The following is a 17,123-nucleotide window of genomic DNA, read 5'->3' on the forward strand; positions in this document are numbered from 1 at the left end:
AACTTAAATATATAAAAAATAAAACTTAACAATAAGTTCTTTACATTATTTATTTACATGGATACTTAATTCCACATATTAAACTATTCCATCATTAATCAAATGACTAATATTTCCTTTAGGATCCTCAAAGAAATAAGATAGATCATAATGAGTGGTGGAATTTTCAGTATCATTTGAAACAAAATTCGTTTCCTTTTCTTTATCGTCCTTTTTCAAAGATGTTTGATAAAGATCGACTAGGTGCCTTGGTATACGACAAGTACGCGACCAATGTCCATTTCCTCCACAACAGAAACACTTATCCTCTATTCATTTATTTTGCCCAATATTTCTTTCTTTATCCCACTTCTGGTGAGATCATCTCTTTTGAACATAATTCCTTTTTCTTCCATAATTTTTCTTGTTGCCAAAACCTTGCCATTTACCTCTTCTAGGGTAATGACTTGTCGCATTTACTTTAAGAAATGGGGCGGCGCCAGCTGGCGCGCTTCATGATTCTTTAAGAGCAACTCATTGTTGCATTCAGCAACAAGAAGGCAAGAAATTAAGTCAAAATATTTTTTAAATCTTTTTTCTCAATACTACTGTTGTAGGAGTACATTCGAGGCATGGAAGGTCGAGAAAATTTTCTCTAACATATCATTATCAGATATCTTTTCCCCACATAATTTCATTCGTGAGGTGATTCGAAACATTACTGAATTATATTCATTGGATTTAAAATCCTGTAGACGCAAGTGCGTCCATTCATATCGGGCTTGAAGAAATATCACCATCTTTTGATGATTATACCTTTTTTCAAGGTCTTTCCAAAGATCTGCAGGATCTTTTAATGTGAGATAATTCATTTTTCAATCCTTCGCCAAGATGACGACGAAGAAAAATTATAGCTTTGGCTTTATCCTTTTGGAATGTATTATTTTCAGTTTTAACGATATCTGTAAGATCCATTGAATCAAGATTGATTTTAGCATCTAATATCCATGATAAATAATTATTTTCAGATATATCAAGAGCATTGAATTTAAGATGAGAGAGTTTCGATATAATAAAAATTTGTTACCTGAGTCTTCATAAAAATTTGATCAGAATCTCGTACTGATAACGTGTTATAAAGTAAATAACTCAAAAGATATAATAGATATAAAATAAATAAGTATAAATAGATAACTTTAATATTAATATTTACCGATATAATTATCTTATTATAATAGAAATAATTAATATATTTACTAATATTATAAAGAGTGAGAGAGAAATATTTAAAATAGTTGTAATATATATAAAAAAAAGAGAAAATTATTTTTATTGCTTGTGTATTTTTTTTGCCTCGTCTTGTTCATGTTTTAATAGACAAATAAATTCTACTTTTCAAACTTCATTAATCGTACTTTGTCACGAAAATTTGCTCTTTTCAACATAAAAAAACTGAACCGCCTATGAATAGACATCCATCCTTATCCATTCTGTTGTAACACAAATAATAAATATACATTTTTTCACAAACCGATTTGTTTGAGATTCGCCGACTCAAGTTCATTTTACAACAATTAAGTTACAAATTGACAATGATGTAATTATGCTAGACCGCTCTTTGATTTCCCCGTCAATCTATGGCGCCAAAACACGTCTAATGGTCCAGCTTTGAGATTCGGCCAAAGATACATTTGAAAACTTTCGTTGCAGTATCCGCCAACTCGAAAAAGATGTTCTTTTATTCCCCTCTTTTTCGTGCAGAGGCACTACGGGCCTCAAATGACTTCAATGGAAAAGCAATCTTCATTTGTTGCAAGGCTATTGCTGTTTCTGCTCTTAGCTTTCAATGTTCCACTCACTCATTCCTCATCATCATCAACAGTAAGTAATTTCAGCACTCTCTGTTAGTTAAATAATCTATCACCTTCTACTATGAATGATGTCAACTAGTGTCTTGATTTTGCAATGCAGGAGAATGGAGAATGGGATATGGAGGATAATGGCACCCTCAAGGTTACGTTCTCTGAGGGTGCTACCCACTGGACCGATGCCATACCCATCGGAAATGGCCGTCTTGGGGCCATGATTTGGGGTGGCGTTTCATCGGAACTTATCCAGCTCAATGGTTGGTAAACAAACACCCTAAACCTAAACCATCTTTCTTTTGATTTCAGCTTGAATATTTGATGAGGTTAGAGTTAGAATGTATGCATAGCTGATCAACTATGTTACGTGTACACCACAAAATCAGCCATCAAAGTCGACTCTAGTATAAAATACATATTGAAATACAAATACACATTAAAAATAAATTAAATCATACATGTATTTATACACAAATATATTGGTAGCTGATTTTGGTGTACGAATAACATTTTTAAAAGCTGATTATAGCCATATGCCCAATTACATATTCAGAAATCAGAATTGCTACTAACCACGACAATGGTTCTTGTTTCGTTCTTATTATCCACATCACACAAAACTACTTTTTATAGGAAGCCTTGTGATGCCCTTAATTTACCATCAATCATTTTGGAATGCTTCATCATGATGTTTGTTAGATTAATTGGGGATAAGGAGCAAAAATCTGCTCTGACAGTTGAATGTTTTTGTTGAAAATTATATATGTGAGCTATCAAGGTTAAGGTTATGCTGCATCCTGCAGAGGGAAACCAAGCAGCTATCTCTTTCTGATGCATGTTGTTTGCTGAAATGAAGACTTTTGAATTGCTTTACAGAGGACACACTTTGGACTGGGACGCCTGGCAACTATACCGACAGCACCGCTCCGGCAGCACTGGCTGAAGTCCGCAAACTTGTCGATAATAGAAATTACTCTGGAGCTACAGAAGAAGCTCTCAAATTGTTAGGAGGTCCTGGTGCCGTATGTAATTTATTATAGTTAATATAATCCCCACCGAGCCTAATTTATCAATGATGATTTATATATTAACCCGGCTTTGGTGTTGACAAACCAACAATATGATATCTAATTATTTATAGTCAACTAGGATTCTCATATTTTGAGGTTGTCTACTCCACTCCTTAAATATCTGCTTAGTGGTCTTCATTTGGATTTTGGAGTTGCCAAGTTGGAACATGAGTTAAAGGAAGCTTTAACATAGTCATCTCTAACTGTTAGTTTTTTTTTTATTTTTTATTTATGTGAAGATGTACCAACTTCTTGGTGATATCAAGTTAGAATTTGACGATTCTCATGCTACATACTCGAATGAGTCTTACTACAGAGAGCTGGATTTGGATACTGCGACAACAAAAGTAAAATACTCTGTGGGTGATGTAGAATATAGTAGAGAACATTTTGCTTCTCATCCAGACCAAGTAATAGTGTCAAGAATTTCTGCAAGCAAGCCAGCTTCGTTGTCATTAACAGTGTCTTTGGATAGCAAATTACCTCACAGTTTGCAAGTTTGTGGCCAAAATCAGGTACTAATGAAAGGAAGCTGTCCTGGTGAGAGGCAACCACCAAAAGTGAATTCAAGTGCCAATTTAAAGGGAATTCAATTTTCCGTTGTTCTTGATGTACAGATTAGTGGTGAAAAGGGGATTGTGCATGTTTTGGAAGGTTCAAAATTAAGGATTGAAGGTTCGGATTCTGTTGTTTTGCTTCTGACAGCTTCTTCTTCTTTTGATGGACCATTCACAAAACCTGAAGACTCTAAGAAGGACCCTACTTCAGACTCCCTCAACACAATGAAGTCGGTAAAAAAATTGTCATATGCTAACCTTTATTCACGTCACTTGGATGACTATCAGAACCTATTTCATCGTGTGTCATTGAAACTCTGTAAAAGGTCAAATCTTTCCTCTCAAACCATTCCAACTTCGGCAAGGGTCAAATCTTTCCAAACAGATGAAGATCCTTCACTTGTAGAGCTTTTGTTTCAATATGGTCGATATCTACTTATTTCAAGTTCACGTCCTGGAACTCAGGTGGCAAACCTGCAGGGTATATGGAACGAAGAACTTGAGCCTAAATGGGAGTATGTTTTCCTATCTATGTTCATTTATTTCCTCCCCACCCACCCCCAAACTATGGCAAGATAAAAAAATTACAACAAAAAGTGTTCTAATTATCATGAGAGTATGAAAGGTATCATTTATTTTTCTATATATATATATATATATATAAGTAATTTAACTGTCCTTTTTCTTGTCATCTAGTGGTGCTCCTCACTTGAACATTAATCTTCAAATGAACTATTGGCCATCTCTTCCTTGCAACTTACGTGAGTGTCAAGAGCCACTATTTGATTACATTTCCTCTTTGTCAGTCAGTGGAAGTAAAACTGCAAAGGTATCTCCTGCTTTCACCTTTTCCCCCAATTGAGGCCAAAAGCAAAAGAAACAGTGGCTGCTATAACATATAGCCATTAGCAGAGCATCTGGTTGCCATGTCATGGATTTTTTTTTTTGTTGTATCCTGAATTCGATTTGATACTGTATACAGGTGAATTATGAGGTAAACGGTTGGGTTGCACATCAAGTTTCTGACATATGGGCTAAATCGTCCCCTGATCGAGGTCGTGCAGTTTGGGCATTATGGCCAATGGGTGGAGCTTGGCTTTGTACCCATCTATGGGAGCATTATACTTATACAATGGACAAAGTAAGTTATGGCTTTTGAATAACATATTTGAGCGGCTCAAAGCTGGTCTTGAGAGGGGAAGTAAAAGTAGATTTACCAATTTTAGATCTTCCCAAGTTGTTGAATTTGCAGATCATTTAGTATTATAACTTGTAGAACCAGTCATTGCACTTTACTTTTGTGGTTTAGAGAAGTCAAAATAGAAATATTGAAAGGATCATTGATTTTTCTTTCATATTAGGAGTTTCTTAGAACCAAGGCATATCCTTTGTTGGAAGGATGTACTTTATTTTTGTTGGATTGGTTGATTGAAGGCCATAATGAATTATCAGAAACCAACCCGTCAACTTCACCGGAACACATGTTCATTGCACCAGATCAAAAGCCTGCCAGTGTGAGCTACTCGACAACCATGGACATGTCAATCATCAAAGAAGTTTTCTCATCAATTGTATCCGCTGCTGAGGTGATCTTTTGCTCAAACTTAATGATTATTATCTACTATGAATCTTGGTAAATAAGTTTTTCAAATACAGGTTTTGGGGACAAGTAATGATGCTGTTATCAAAAGAGTAACTGAGGCTCAGTCCAAGCTTCCACCAATAAAAATTGCTAGGGATGGATCTGTTATGGAATGGGTAGGCCTCCCTTCTCTGTTGTCCATTTTGTCAGAATTTGAAGTGGTAGTAGTTTGGTCGCATTACTCGCATATTGATGAAGTGAATAGTATATATTTTGAAAGACCTATAAACCCATTGTCATAAAGTTTTGAGTTAAGATATGATGTTAAAAATGTTCTCTCGTTTCTCAATTCATTGATTTAGATCTGCTGGATTTTTAACTCCCCTTGATCACTTGCGCCAACACATTTTTCTAAATTTAAGATCTTATTTATCTGGCAGGCAGAAGATTTCCAGGATCCTGAAGTACATCATAGACATCTTTCGCACCTATTTGGCCTCTTTCCAGGGCACACAATAACTCCTGAAAAAACTCCAGACATCTGTGAAGCTGCAAATCGCACTCTATTCAAAAGAGGTTTGTTATGAGAACTTTCAATTCTAAATTTGTTTCCAGTGTGAATAGTTTAACTTTTCCTTAAAACATGCATGGCTGTTATTTGTTATGTTGAAAAAACTATTGAAAGAACTATAATAGCTCTAAGTAAGTTATTCATATCATTTTAAAACAATTATATAAGATGCAGTGGGATAATTAAGATTATTCTAATGACGGTATAGGAGTCACAGTTACAAGCCTGAATCAGATTAAAGATTGTTATGGTTAAGTTACCGGTTACCCTGTATCTGTAGAGTTTTAATCCTTACATACTAGAAAACAATTCAACATTAGTTGCCATTTCTGCACTGTATTGTCACAGGAGAGGATGGTCCCGGGTGGTCAACAACTTGGAAAGCTGCATTGTGGGCACGTCTTAACAACAGTGAGCACGCATATCGCATGGTAAAGCACTTGATTGTCTTGGTGAACCCTGAACATGAAGTTGGTTTTCAGAGAGGACTCTACAGTAACCTGTTCAATGCACATCCCCCTTTTCAAATCGATGCAAACTTTGGGTAAGCACCATCATTTTGGAAGAACTGTATCATATTTATATCTAAGCTGTCAATTTCATTTACACGGTTCCACCATATGAAGGCTTGAGCTGAAAACAAAAACATTCTGACATTGTGTGTTGCCAGTTTCTCAGCAGCAGTTGCAGAAATGCTTGTTCAAAGCACAATGAAGGACCTTTACTTGCTTCCGGCATTGCCTCGCGACAAATGGCCGAACGGCTGTGTGACAGGATTGAAAGCACGCGGCGGGATCACAGTGAACATATGCTGGAAAGAAGGAGAGCTGCATGAAGTTGGGCTGTGGTCAGGAAACCAGAAATCCCTAGTGAGAGTACATCATAGAGAAACCATGGTCCTAACAGATTTATCACCCGACATAGTTTACTCATGTAATAGCCGGTTGAAATGTGTGAAGACATAGTCTGTTGCTGGATTGAATCCTTGAAAATCTTTCTTCCAACCTGCCGAATAAATCTTCTACTGTGCATGCATGATTTTGGTAGTTCAAGCAATTATAATGTATTCTCCTAGAGTCATGTTAGCCTTGGAGTATGTAATTTAACGGAGTAGTATTAAACCAAATAATGAATTTGCATTACGGTGGAGGGTGTAAACTATAAACTATAAAACACGTTAATAATTCTACCATTTTTTAATACAAACCTAAACAAAGACCATTTCTTTTTTAATTCAGCTTCACGTGATTAGACCACTTATGTTATATTTGAGTATCAAGATCTTACGATAATGAAGCGCATGTTTTCCAAATTGAAGTATCTTTTACTCTCATATATTCCTAGCAAAATCCCAAGTGCTTTGAATGAAGAGTAATAATAATAATTGTATTTGCCTCTCAATAATGCCAAATTACCTTCCTAAGTGCGTCCAAACACGAAGTGGATTTTGTGCGTGTAAATAACTAATCTTCACCTAAATCGATTAGGATATGATACGTGTATTTATATAGTGTTTAGATATGTCTTATACTTTGTCCACTATATTATTGATCATTATAATATCGAAAAAGTTTAGGGGGAGCAACTTTATTAAATTTTGGCCAGTATATAACCAGAAAAAAAAAGTGAACCATTAAATGAAATTTCACACCATTTAAATCATCATTGATGACTATTTAATAATTACAAATTACAAAAGTTGCTAGCCCTAACACTCCTCTTATATATCAGTAGGGTTGAAAGGGAGAGAGGTTAGCCAAACGAGATGTAGCTCTACTCGTTTTAGACATAGCTTAGATTATATGCATAAAAAAAACTTATAAAATTTATTGGACTGATGTGTCGAAATATTATTTAGTTTGGATTTTTAATTATTTACTTGTAAAAAACCCAAAACAAAACCAAAAAATCATATTCAAGGTTAACTAAGATTGTAATTGTCACAAAAAAAACTAAGATTGTAATTCTTTTAAAAATGTTTGTTTATGAATTAGAAGTATGATTATAATATGTAACTAACAATTAATGTATAAATGAATTATGAGTTACAAATTATAAATTTTAAGATTATCTAATATTAATTTATTTTTTAAAGATTATTATTTTAAATTATAATTTATAAAACGGACTTTTTAGATAAATTTATGAGCTTGTTGGATTTTTAAACAGGTTGAACTCGAACTTTAAAAAAACTTACAAAAAATAACAAATTTAGACTTAAATTATACATTTACAATACGAAATAGACTCACTTAAATAAAAATTCATCTCGATTCGGTCAATTTCTATCGCCTAGTAATAGGTTAAAAGTGATTTTACTTGCTCTTAACCCTTGTTTAGTCTAAAACACTCTCTTTGGGTGATTTAAAATACTTTATTTATTAGAAAAAATCTTAAACAATTATTTTAAAAGATAATAAAATTCTCAAAAAAAAAAATATTTTTTTAGTTTTTCATATTTATTTTATGAAATTGATTAGCCGTTCTATCAATATTTTTTCACTATATTAATAGAATAAGTCTACATAGCATGTTAAACTATTGATTTATCCATTAAAAACCAACTAAGATTAACAAATTCTTTTTTTTTTGAAAATATCGTTATCCTTTAATAATAATTGTTAAGAATGTTTAGCTTTTATTTTTATTTCTTATTATTTTTTTAAATACATTAGTTAAATTTATTGTGTAAAATTAAGAAATATTAATAATTTTTAAATTATTTTTACTTATAAAAATTAAATAAAAAATATATTAATAATTAATATATCACATAAATATATTTTGAAGAGAAATCATTGATAAATAGACTAACCAATCTCATAAAATTAAATATTAAAAATTAAAAAAAAATTATTTTTTTTAGAAATGTCATAATTTAAAAAAGTTTATCAAGATCAGGTTAAATATTCAATCTTTATTTATAGTAAGGTGAAAACTGTGCAATTGACTTTACGTGAAGTTGATGTTAACTGATTTAACTGATTTAACTAAATTTTTATTTAACGATTTTCAATTATCAACTTCACATCAAATCTATTATACCTGAGTTTTCTTTCTATAGCAATCATGCATTTGTGCAAATTTAGGGCTTATTAATTTCAAAAAAGAAAAGAATTCTGACAAATAGTACTATTATTCTCAACTCTGAAACGTTTCAATATCATATTATCATGTAACGTAATGGTGTAAATGAGTGGACCACAATGACCTTAACACCAATCAATAACAAGAGATCAAGAGGCCGAAAACTAAACAATCTATGTAGAATTAGAAATCTAAAAGGTTAATAGTTAAATTCGTTTTTGAAACATCACTCATCTTTTAAATTAGTTGCTAATTTTTTTTTTAATTATATTAATCCTTAAACGTAAGTTAAATTAGTTTTTTCATTAAGATGATGACGTATCATGTTAAGTGTCATGTAATATGATGATGTGATAAATTAATGTCATGTGTTACAAAATGATTGGTTGACGTATCAGATTAGTGACACTTAGTCAAAAAATTATTTATAATTAAAATAGTTCTTAAAAGTCTAGATGTAAGTGATTTTCATCTCTAAAATTTTAAAATTTAATCAAATTAGTCCTTATATAAATTTCTTTTATTTTTTTCATAATATTAAATTTAAAATTTTTTTGTAGTACTAATTTTAATATTATTTTTTAGACCTTAATAAATAAAATTCTCTTTACATAAAATAATAAAAATAATTAAATTATTATAAAATTATTTTATCATTTGTATTTTAAAATTTTACATTTTCAAATTATAATTTTTTTAGTAATTTTTTTTATTTAAACGAATTTATCAAATTATTGTTGATTATAAATTTAAAAATTTAATATTTTAAATCTCACTAAATAATATAGTAGTTATTGTAAAATTTAAATCTTTTAAATTTTTTAAAATTATAATTTTTATTATTGCTTAATTTATATGGTAGAATTTAATAATTGAAAAATCGATTTGTGGGATTATTTGTTGACTCTTAATATTTTAATTTTATTTTTTTAAAATAACTACTATATTTATTTAGTAAAATGTAAAAGATTAAAACATTTAAAATAATTATTATATTTTATTTTTTTAAAATAACTATTATATTCATTTAAAGTAATTACTAGTTTTAATATTTTAAATTTCACTAAATAAATATAGTAGTTATTTTAAATATTTTAATCTTTTAGATTTCACTGAATAAATATAGTAGTTATTTTAAAAAAATAAAATTAAACTATTAAGATTCAACAAGTGATCCCACAAATTGATTTTTTTATTATTGAGTTCTACTATATAAATTAAACAATAATACAAATTATAATTTTAAAAAATTTAAAAGATTTGAATTTTAAAATAACTACTATATTATTTAATGATATTTAAAATATTAAATTTTTAAATATATAATCAACAATAATTTGATAAATTTGTTTAAATAAAAAAATTTTACTATAAAAAAATTAAAATTTGAAAATGTAAAATTTTAAAATACAAATGACAAAAATAATTTTATAATAATTTAATTATTTTTATTATTTTATGTAAAGTAAATTTTATTTATTAAGGTCTAAAAAATAATATTAAAATTAGTACTATAAAAAATATTTTAAATTTAATATTATGAAAGAAAAATAAAAGAAATTTATATAAGAACTAATTTGATTAAATTTTAAAATTTTAGAGATAAAAATGACTTACGTCTGTCGTCTCTGGACTTTCAAGAACTATTTTGATTATAAATAACTTTTTTACATGTTGAGTGACACGCGACGTGCTAGGTGTCACTAACCTGATACGTCAACCAATCATTTTATGACACGTGGCATTAACTTACTACGTCATCATCTAACTAACAAAAAGACTAATTTAACTTACGTTTTATCTTTCAGGAATTAATATAACTAAAAAAATCTTTTGAAAACTAATTTAAAAAATAAATGATCTTTCAAAAAACCAATTTCAGTATTAACCCAAAATCTAAACCAAGACTCCAAGAGACAAATAAAGGAGGAGTTATACATAACTAGCTTGCTACAGAGAAAGGGGAGTAGATCATCTTCAGTGAAAAAAATTGGATGGTATTAATTGTGATTTTTCACCTTTTATTGCTCTCTTTCATATTTAATTTTAATCCCACTTATAAAATTAATTGCAAAAAATCACATTACATTTTGTGGAGTGTTAAAAAAACTGGAGAGAATCCATTTAATCAAAAGAAAGAATGTACTAACTTTTAGTGGTACGTACTATGTAAATTCTACGTGTACTAAGCAAAATTCCATTTCCAATATTCTCAGTTTATCACTTCAAAATAGTTTTCTCTAATCAATATTATTCTCAATTTGTTCTCATCGGACTTTGTGGGAGAAAGTGCAGGCACTACGGGCCTCAAATAAATGACTTCAATTGAAAAGCAATCTTCAGTTGTTGCAAGGCTACTGCTCTTTCTACTGTTAGCTTTCAATGTTCCACTCTCCCATTCCTCATCATTAACAGTAAGTAGTTGCAGCACGCACTGTTACTTCATAATTTATATCCTTCTACTGTGCATGATGTTCAGTAGTGTGTTGATTTTGCAATGAAGGAGAATGGAGAGTGGAATATGGAGGATGATGTCCCCCTGAAGGTAACATTCTGTGAGGGTGCTACTCACTGGACCGATGCCATACCCATCGGAAATGGCCGTCTTGGGGCCATGATTTGGGGTGGCGTTTCATCAGAACTTATTCAGCTCAATGGTTAGTAAACCAACACCCTAAATCATATTTCTTTTGATTTCATTTTGGACATTTTTGTTTAAAACGTATGTTTATGAAAGTGAAGAGATTTCGGCTAAACCATGCATAGAAAACTGATTATAGCCATATCCTAAATTACATATTCAGAAATCAGAAATGCTACTAATCACTACACATCTACTTAATATTTAGAGGAATGCTAGGGTGCCAGCAATTTTGGTGTTTTGTAACCATCAATTGGCCATCAATAGTGTTTTTAATGGTGTGAGATTACATCTAATGTTGGAAAATCACTCACTTTTGTTTTGATGGTTAAGTGTTGGCCAGAAAACACAAAAGTTGCTGGCCCCTAGACTTTTCCATAATGTTTATTCACATCACACATAACTAATTTTTTATAGGAAGGCATTGTCATGATGTTAGTTAGATTAATTGGGGATAAGGAGCAAAAATCTGTTATAACAGTTGAATGTTTTTGTTGAAAATTATATATGTGAGCTATCAAGCATAAGGTTATGCTGCATCCTGCAGAGGGAAACCAAGCAGCTATCTCTTTCTGATGCATGTTGTTTGCTGAAATGAAGACTTTTGAATTGCTTTACAGAGGACACACTTTGGACTGGGACACCTGGCAACTATACCGACAGCACTGCTCCGGCAGCACTGGCTGAAGTCCGCAAACTTGTTGATAACAGAAATTACTCTGGAGCTACAGAAGAAGCTCTCAAATTGTCAGGAGGTCCTGGTGCTGTATGTACTATGTTATAGTTAATATAATCCCCACTGCATAATTTGTAAATGATGATTTGTATATTAACCTGGTTTTTGGTGAAATCAACAACATGATACACAATTATATATAGTCAATGGGGAATTGAGTAGGTGACTATTTTGTTACATATAATTTACATCATTTTATTTAACTAGGATTCTCATATTTTTGAGGTTGTCTACTCCACTCCCTAAATATGTGCTTAGTGGTCATCATTTGGGTTTTTGGAGTTGGAACATGAATTAATGGACGCTTTAACATGCTTGGGAGTCATCTCTAACTGTTATGATTTTTTTCCCGTGAAGATGTACCAACTTCTTGGTGATATCAAGTTAGAGTTTGACGATTCTCATGCTGCATACTCTAATGAGTCTTACTACAGAGAGCTGGATTTGGATACGGCAACAGCAAAAGTAACATACTCTGTGGGTGATGTAGAATATAGTCGAGAACATTTTGCTTCTTATCCAGACCAAGTAATAGTGTCAAGGATTTCTGCAAGCAGGCCAGCATCTTTGTCATTTACAGTATCATTGGACAGCAAATTACATCACAATTTAAGAGTTAGTGGCCAAAATCAGGTAATAATGGAAGGAAGCTGTCCTGGTGAGACAAAAGAGAGTTCAAGTGCCAATTCAAAGGGAATTCAGTTTTCTGCTGTTCTTGATGTACAGATCAGTGGTGAAAAGGGGATTGTGCATGTTTTGGAAGGTTCGAAATTAAGGATTGAAGGTTCAGATTCTGTTGTTTTGCTTCTGACAGCTTCTTCTTCTTTTGATGGACCATTCACAAAACCTGAAGACTCTAAGAAGGACCCTACTTCAGACTCCCTCAATACAATGAAGTCAGTAAAAGAATTGTTGTATGCTAAGCTTTATGCACGCCACTTAGATGACTATCAGAACCTATTTCATCGTGTGTCGTTGAAACTCTCTAAAAGCAGTAAGACTGCTGGGAAGAATAGGAAATTGGTTTCCTCTCAAACCATTCCAACTTCGGCGAGAATCAGCTCTTTTCAAACAGATGAAGATCCTTCACTTGTGGAGCTTTTGTTTCAATATGGTCGATATCTACTTATTTCAAGTTCCCGTCCTGGAACTCAGGTGGCAAATCTACAGGGTATATGGAACAATGAACTTGAGCCTAAATGGGAGTATGTTTTCCTATCTATGTTCGTTTATTTTCCAGGTAGCCTCCCCACCCACCCCCCAAACTAAGGCAAGATAAAAAAGACAGCAAAAAGTGTGCTAATTAGTAATTATCATGAGAGTATGGAAAGGATCATTGATATATATATATAAGAAATTTATCTGTTTTTTTTTGTCATCCAGTGGTGCTCCTCACTTGAACATTAATCTTCAAATGAACTATTGGCCATCTCTTCCTTGCAACTTACATGAGTGTCAAGAGCCGCTATTTGATTACATTTCCGCTTTGTCTGTCAGTGGAAGTAAAACTGCAAGGGTATCTCCTACTTTCACCTTTGTCCCCAATTGAAGCCAAAAGCAAAAGAAACAATGACTGCTGTAGCATATAGCCATTAGCAGAGCATTTGGTCACCATGTCATGGATTTTAATATTTTATATGTTGTATCCTGAATTCCATTTGATCCTTTATACAGGTGAACTATGAAGCAAATGGTTGGGTTACACATCATGTTTCTGACATATGGGCTAAATCATCCGCATATGCAGGTCCTGCGGTCTGGGCATTATGGCCAATGGGTGGAGCTTGGCTCTGTACCCATCTATGGGAGCATTATACTTATACAATGGACAAAGTTAAGTTGTGGCTTTTGAATAACTTATCCAGGCCTCAATTTAAAGAATAAGCTCAAAGCTGGTCTTGAGAGGAGATGTAAAAGTGGTTTTAGCAATTTTAGATCTTCCCAAGTTGTTGAATTTGCATATCATTTACTATTATAACCTATAGAGCCATTCATTGCATTTTATTTTTGTGGTTTCAGTATGACAAAATAGGAATACTGAAAGGATCATTGATTTTTCTTTCATATTAGGAGTTTCTCAAAAACAAGGCATATCCTTTGTTGGAAGGATGCACTTTATTTTTGTTGGATTGGTTGATTGAAGGCCGTAATGAATTATTAGAAACCAACCCGTCAACTTCACCGGAGCACATGTTCATTGCACCAGATCAAAAGCCTGCCAGTGTGAGCTACTCGACAACCATGGACATGTCAATCATCAAAGAAGTTTTTTCATCAATTGTATCTGCTGCTGAGGTGAAAAAGATCATTTGCTCAAACTTATGCTTATTAGTTACCATGCTAGTTTAATCTTGGAAAATAAGTTCCTCAAATACAGGTTTTAGGGACAAGTAATGATGTTGTTATCAAAAGAGTAACTGAGGCTCAGTCCAAGCTGCCACCAGTAAAAATTGCTAGGGATGGATCTGTTATGGAATGGGTATGCCCTCCATTTTCTGTTATCCATTTTGTTAGAATTTAAAGTGTTAGTAGTTTGGTCACATATTGATTAAGTGAATAGTGTATATTTCAAAAGACCTATAAACCCATTATCATAAAGTTTTGAGTCAAGATATGTTAAAAATGTTCTCTGGTTTCTCACTTAATTCATTAATTTAGATATACTAGACTTTTAACTCCCTTCGATCACTTGAGGCAACACATTTTGCCAGCTTTTGCCATGTGGTATTTGTTATTTTGTTCTGATTTAGGGTGATCAAGTCCCACCATTAAGCATTGGCTTTCAACTCCATGCCAAATTTAAGATCTTATTTATCTGACAGGCTGAAGATTTCCAGGATCCTGAGGTGCATCATAGACATCTTTCGCACCTATTTGGCCTGTTTCCGGGGCGCACAATAACTCCTGGAAAAACTCCAGACATCTGTATAGCTGCAGATCTCTCACTAATTAAGAGAGGTTTGTTATGAGAACTTCCACTTCTAAATTCTTTACAGTAATGAATGGTTAACTTTTCCTTGCAACATGCATGGCTGTTATTTGTTATGATGGAAAACTATTGAAAGAACTTAGTAGCTGTAAGTAAGTTATTCATCATTTTAAAACAGTTATAAATGATGCAGTGTGATAGTTAAGATTATTTTAATGACAGTATAGGAGTTACAAGCCTTATCAGATTAGAGATTGTTATATATATGTTATCCTGTCTCTGTGGAGTTTTTAATCCTTTAACACTAGAAAACAATTCAACATTGTTGGCTTGTTGCACTGGGTTGTTGCAGGAGAGGATGGTCCAGGGTGGTCAACAACTTGGAAAGCTGCATTGTGGGCACGTCTTAACAACAGTGAGCACGCATATCGCATGGTAAAGCACTTGATTGTCTTGGTGAACCCTGAACATGAAGTTAGCTTTGGAGGAGGACTCTACAGTAACCTGTTCACTGCACATCCCCCTTTCCAAATTGATGCAAACTTTGGGTAAGCACCATCATTTTGGAAGAACTGTATCATATTTGTATTTCCACCATATGAAGGCTTGAACTGAAAACAAAACATTGTGTGTTGCCAGTTTCTCAGCAGCAGTTGCAGAAATGCTTGTTCAGAGCACAATGAAGGACCTTTACTTGCTTCCGGCATTGCCTCGCGACAAATGGCCGAACGGCTGCGTGAAAGGATTGAAAGCACGCGGCGGGATCACAGTGAACATATGCTGGAAAGAAGGTGATCTGCAAGAAGTTGGGCTATGGTCAGAAAACCAGAAATCCCAAGTGAGACTACACCATAGAGAAACCATGGTGCTAGCTGAATTATCACCAGGCATAGTTTACTCATGTAATAGCCAGTTGAAATGTGTGAAGACTGAAGACATATTCCATTGCTGAATTGAATCCTTGAAAATCTTTTGGTAGTTCAACCAATTAGCCTTGGAATATGTAAATCAATATAATGAATTTGCATTACAATGGAGGGTATAAACTATAAACTATAAAACCCGTTAATAATGCTACCATTTTTTTAATACAAACGATAAAAAAAAACATCATTATTTTTTTAGTTCAGCTTCACGTGATTAGACCACTTATGTTGAGTATCAAGATCTTACGGAAGAAACTATAAAGCGCAGGCTTTCTCAAATTGAAGTATATTCTTGAGGTAACGTAATAACGTATACGTTCAAACTTGTATATTATATGTCATTGGAAAACTTAAAATCTTTGTTTTCTCAATAGAAATCTTTTACTCTTAAATTCTTAACAAATATTCCTAGCAATTTTTTTTTTGGGTCAAATGGATTCTAAAAGAAACTATTTCCATACTTCGTTCATTAGTACTTGATTGAAGTTACTTGCTTGCGGTATTTTGATTCATATTTGAAAATTAAAATTTTTGTTTTTAAAATTGAATAATATGAAAAAGAGTAGTTCTTGATTTCAACTGCATTACTCCAGCAAACAAAATCAATTGCTTTTACTATGTCATTTAGTTTGGATTACTTTACATATATGATGCCAACTTAAAAGTTAAGCAAAGTGTCACTACATCACTTTCATGACACAGTAGTGAACACAATCTACGATCTATTTATTTTTATTATATAAAAATTGATACTAATTTTTTATATAATAAATTTAAATTATATATTTTTCTTCTAATTATATCATATAAGCAACTTTAATGATTTGACAAAATTTAAAAATCAACCAATTATCATTTAATAAAATTTTAAAAAATAAAATAATTTATTTATTATTATTCACTAAAACATAAATATTAATTAAATACAATAAATATATATTAAAAATGTCATAATAATTATAATAATTTCAGTTATAAATATTAAAATTTTACAAATTATACATATTAATAATATGTCTATCTTACTCTTTTAAATAAATTTAAATTTTACATATTTTTTTACTAAATGATTATAATTATAAAATTAAGTCATAATTTTATATTATATTTTTGGTATTTTTTAATTTTATTTATTTTTCAAACTAAAGTAAGTTTAAATTTGGCACATCTCTTTACTAGA

The 17,123-nt window shown here is 31.9% G+C and overlaps 2 protein-coding genes across 2 annotated transcripts; both read left to right on the forward strand.

The window, feature by feature from the left end:
• The first annotated feature begins 1,663 nt into the window (after positions 1–1,663).
• Positions 1,664–6,698, forward strand: LOC107617440 (alpha-L-fucosidase 2-like). Its single transcript, XM_016319198.3, has 11 exons — positions 1,664–1,860; positions 1,951–2,104; positions 2,721–2,866; positions 3,154–3,986; positions 4,168–4,300; positions 4,454–4,612; positions 4,833–5,057; positions 5,128–5,229; positions 5,494–5,629; positions 5,973–6,168; positions 6,295–6,698. The coding sequence occupies exons 1-11, from the start codon at positions 1,759–1,761 to the stop codon at positions 6,587–6,589; spliced, it is 2,481 nt and encodes an 826-aa protein (XP_016174684.1). The 5' UTR covers positions 1,664–1,758; the 3' UTR covers positions 6,590–6,698.
• Positions 6,699–10,893: 4,195 nt separating this feature from the next.
• LOC107617439 (alpha-L-fucosidase 2) lies at positions 10,894–16,050 on the forward strand. The gene is given in 12 exon segments (XM_016319195.3): positions 10,894–11,125; positions 11,215–11,368; positions 11,973–12,118; positions 12,446–13,293; positions 13,472–13,604; positions 13,763–13,921; positions 14,159–14,383; positions 14,466–14,567; positions 14,911–15,046; positions 15,370–15,565; positions 15,657–15,942; positions 15,944–16,050. Coding segments are annotated over 12 exon segments (2,523 nt in total). The 5' UTR covers positions 10,894–11,026; the 3' UTR covers positions 15,983–16,050.
• Positions 16,051–17,123: the final 1,073 nt, after the last annotated feature.

The sequence above is a fragment of the Arachis ipaensis genome, chromosome B9, assembly GCF_059453495.1.
Source record: "Arachis ipaensis isolate K30076 ecotype BB chromosome B9, ASM5945349v1, whole genome shotgun sequence".
NCBI lineage: Eukaryota > Viridiplantae > Streptophyta > Magnoliopsida > Fabales > Fabaceae > Arachis > Arachis ipaensis.

Bases quoted from the DNA above. Each gene is read 5' to 3' on its own strand.
- LOC107617440 (XM_016319198.3), top strand. From the start codon at position 1,759: ATGACTTCAATGGAAAAGCAATCTTCATTTGTTGCAAGGCTATTGCTG. The intron at 4,613-4,832 runs GTAAGTTATGGC...CTTTCATATTAG, and splicing joins ATACTTATACAATGGACAAA to GAGTTTCTTAGAACCAAGGC. The intron at 6,169-6,294 runs GTAAGCACCATC...GTGTGTTGCCAG, and splicing joins CAAATCGATGCAAACTTTGG to TTTCTCAGCAGCAGTTGCAG.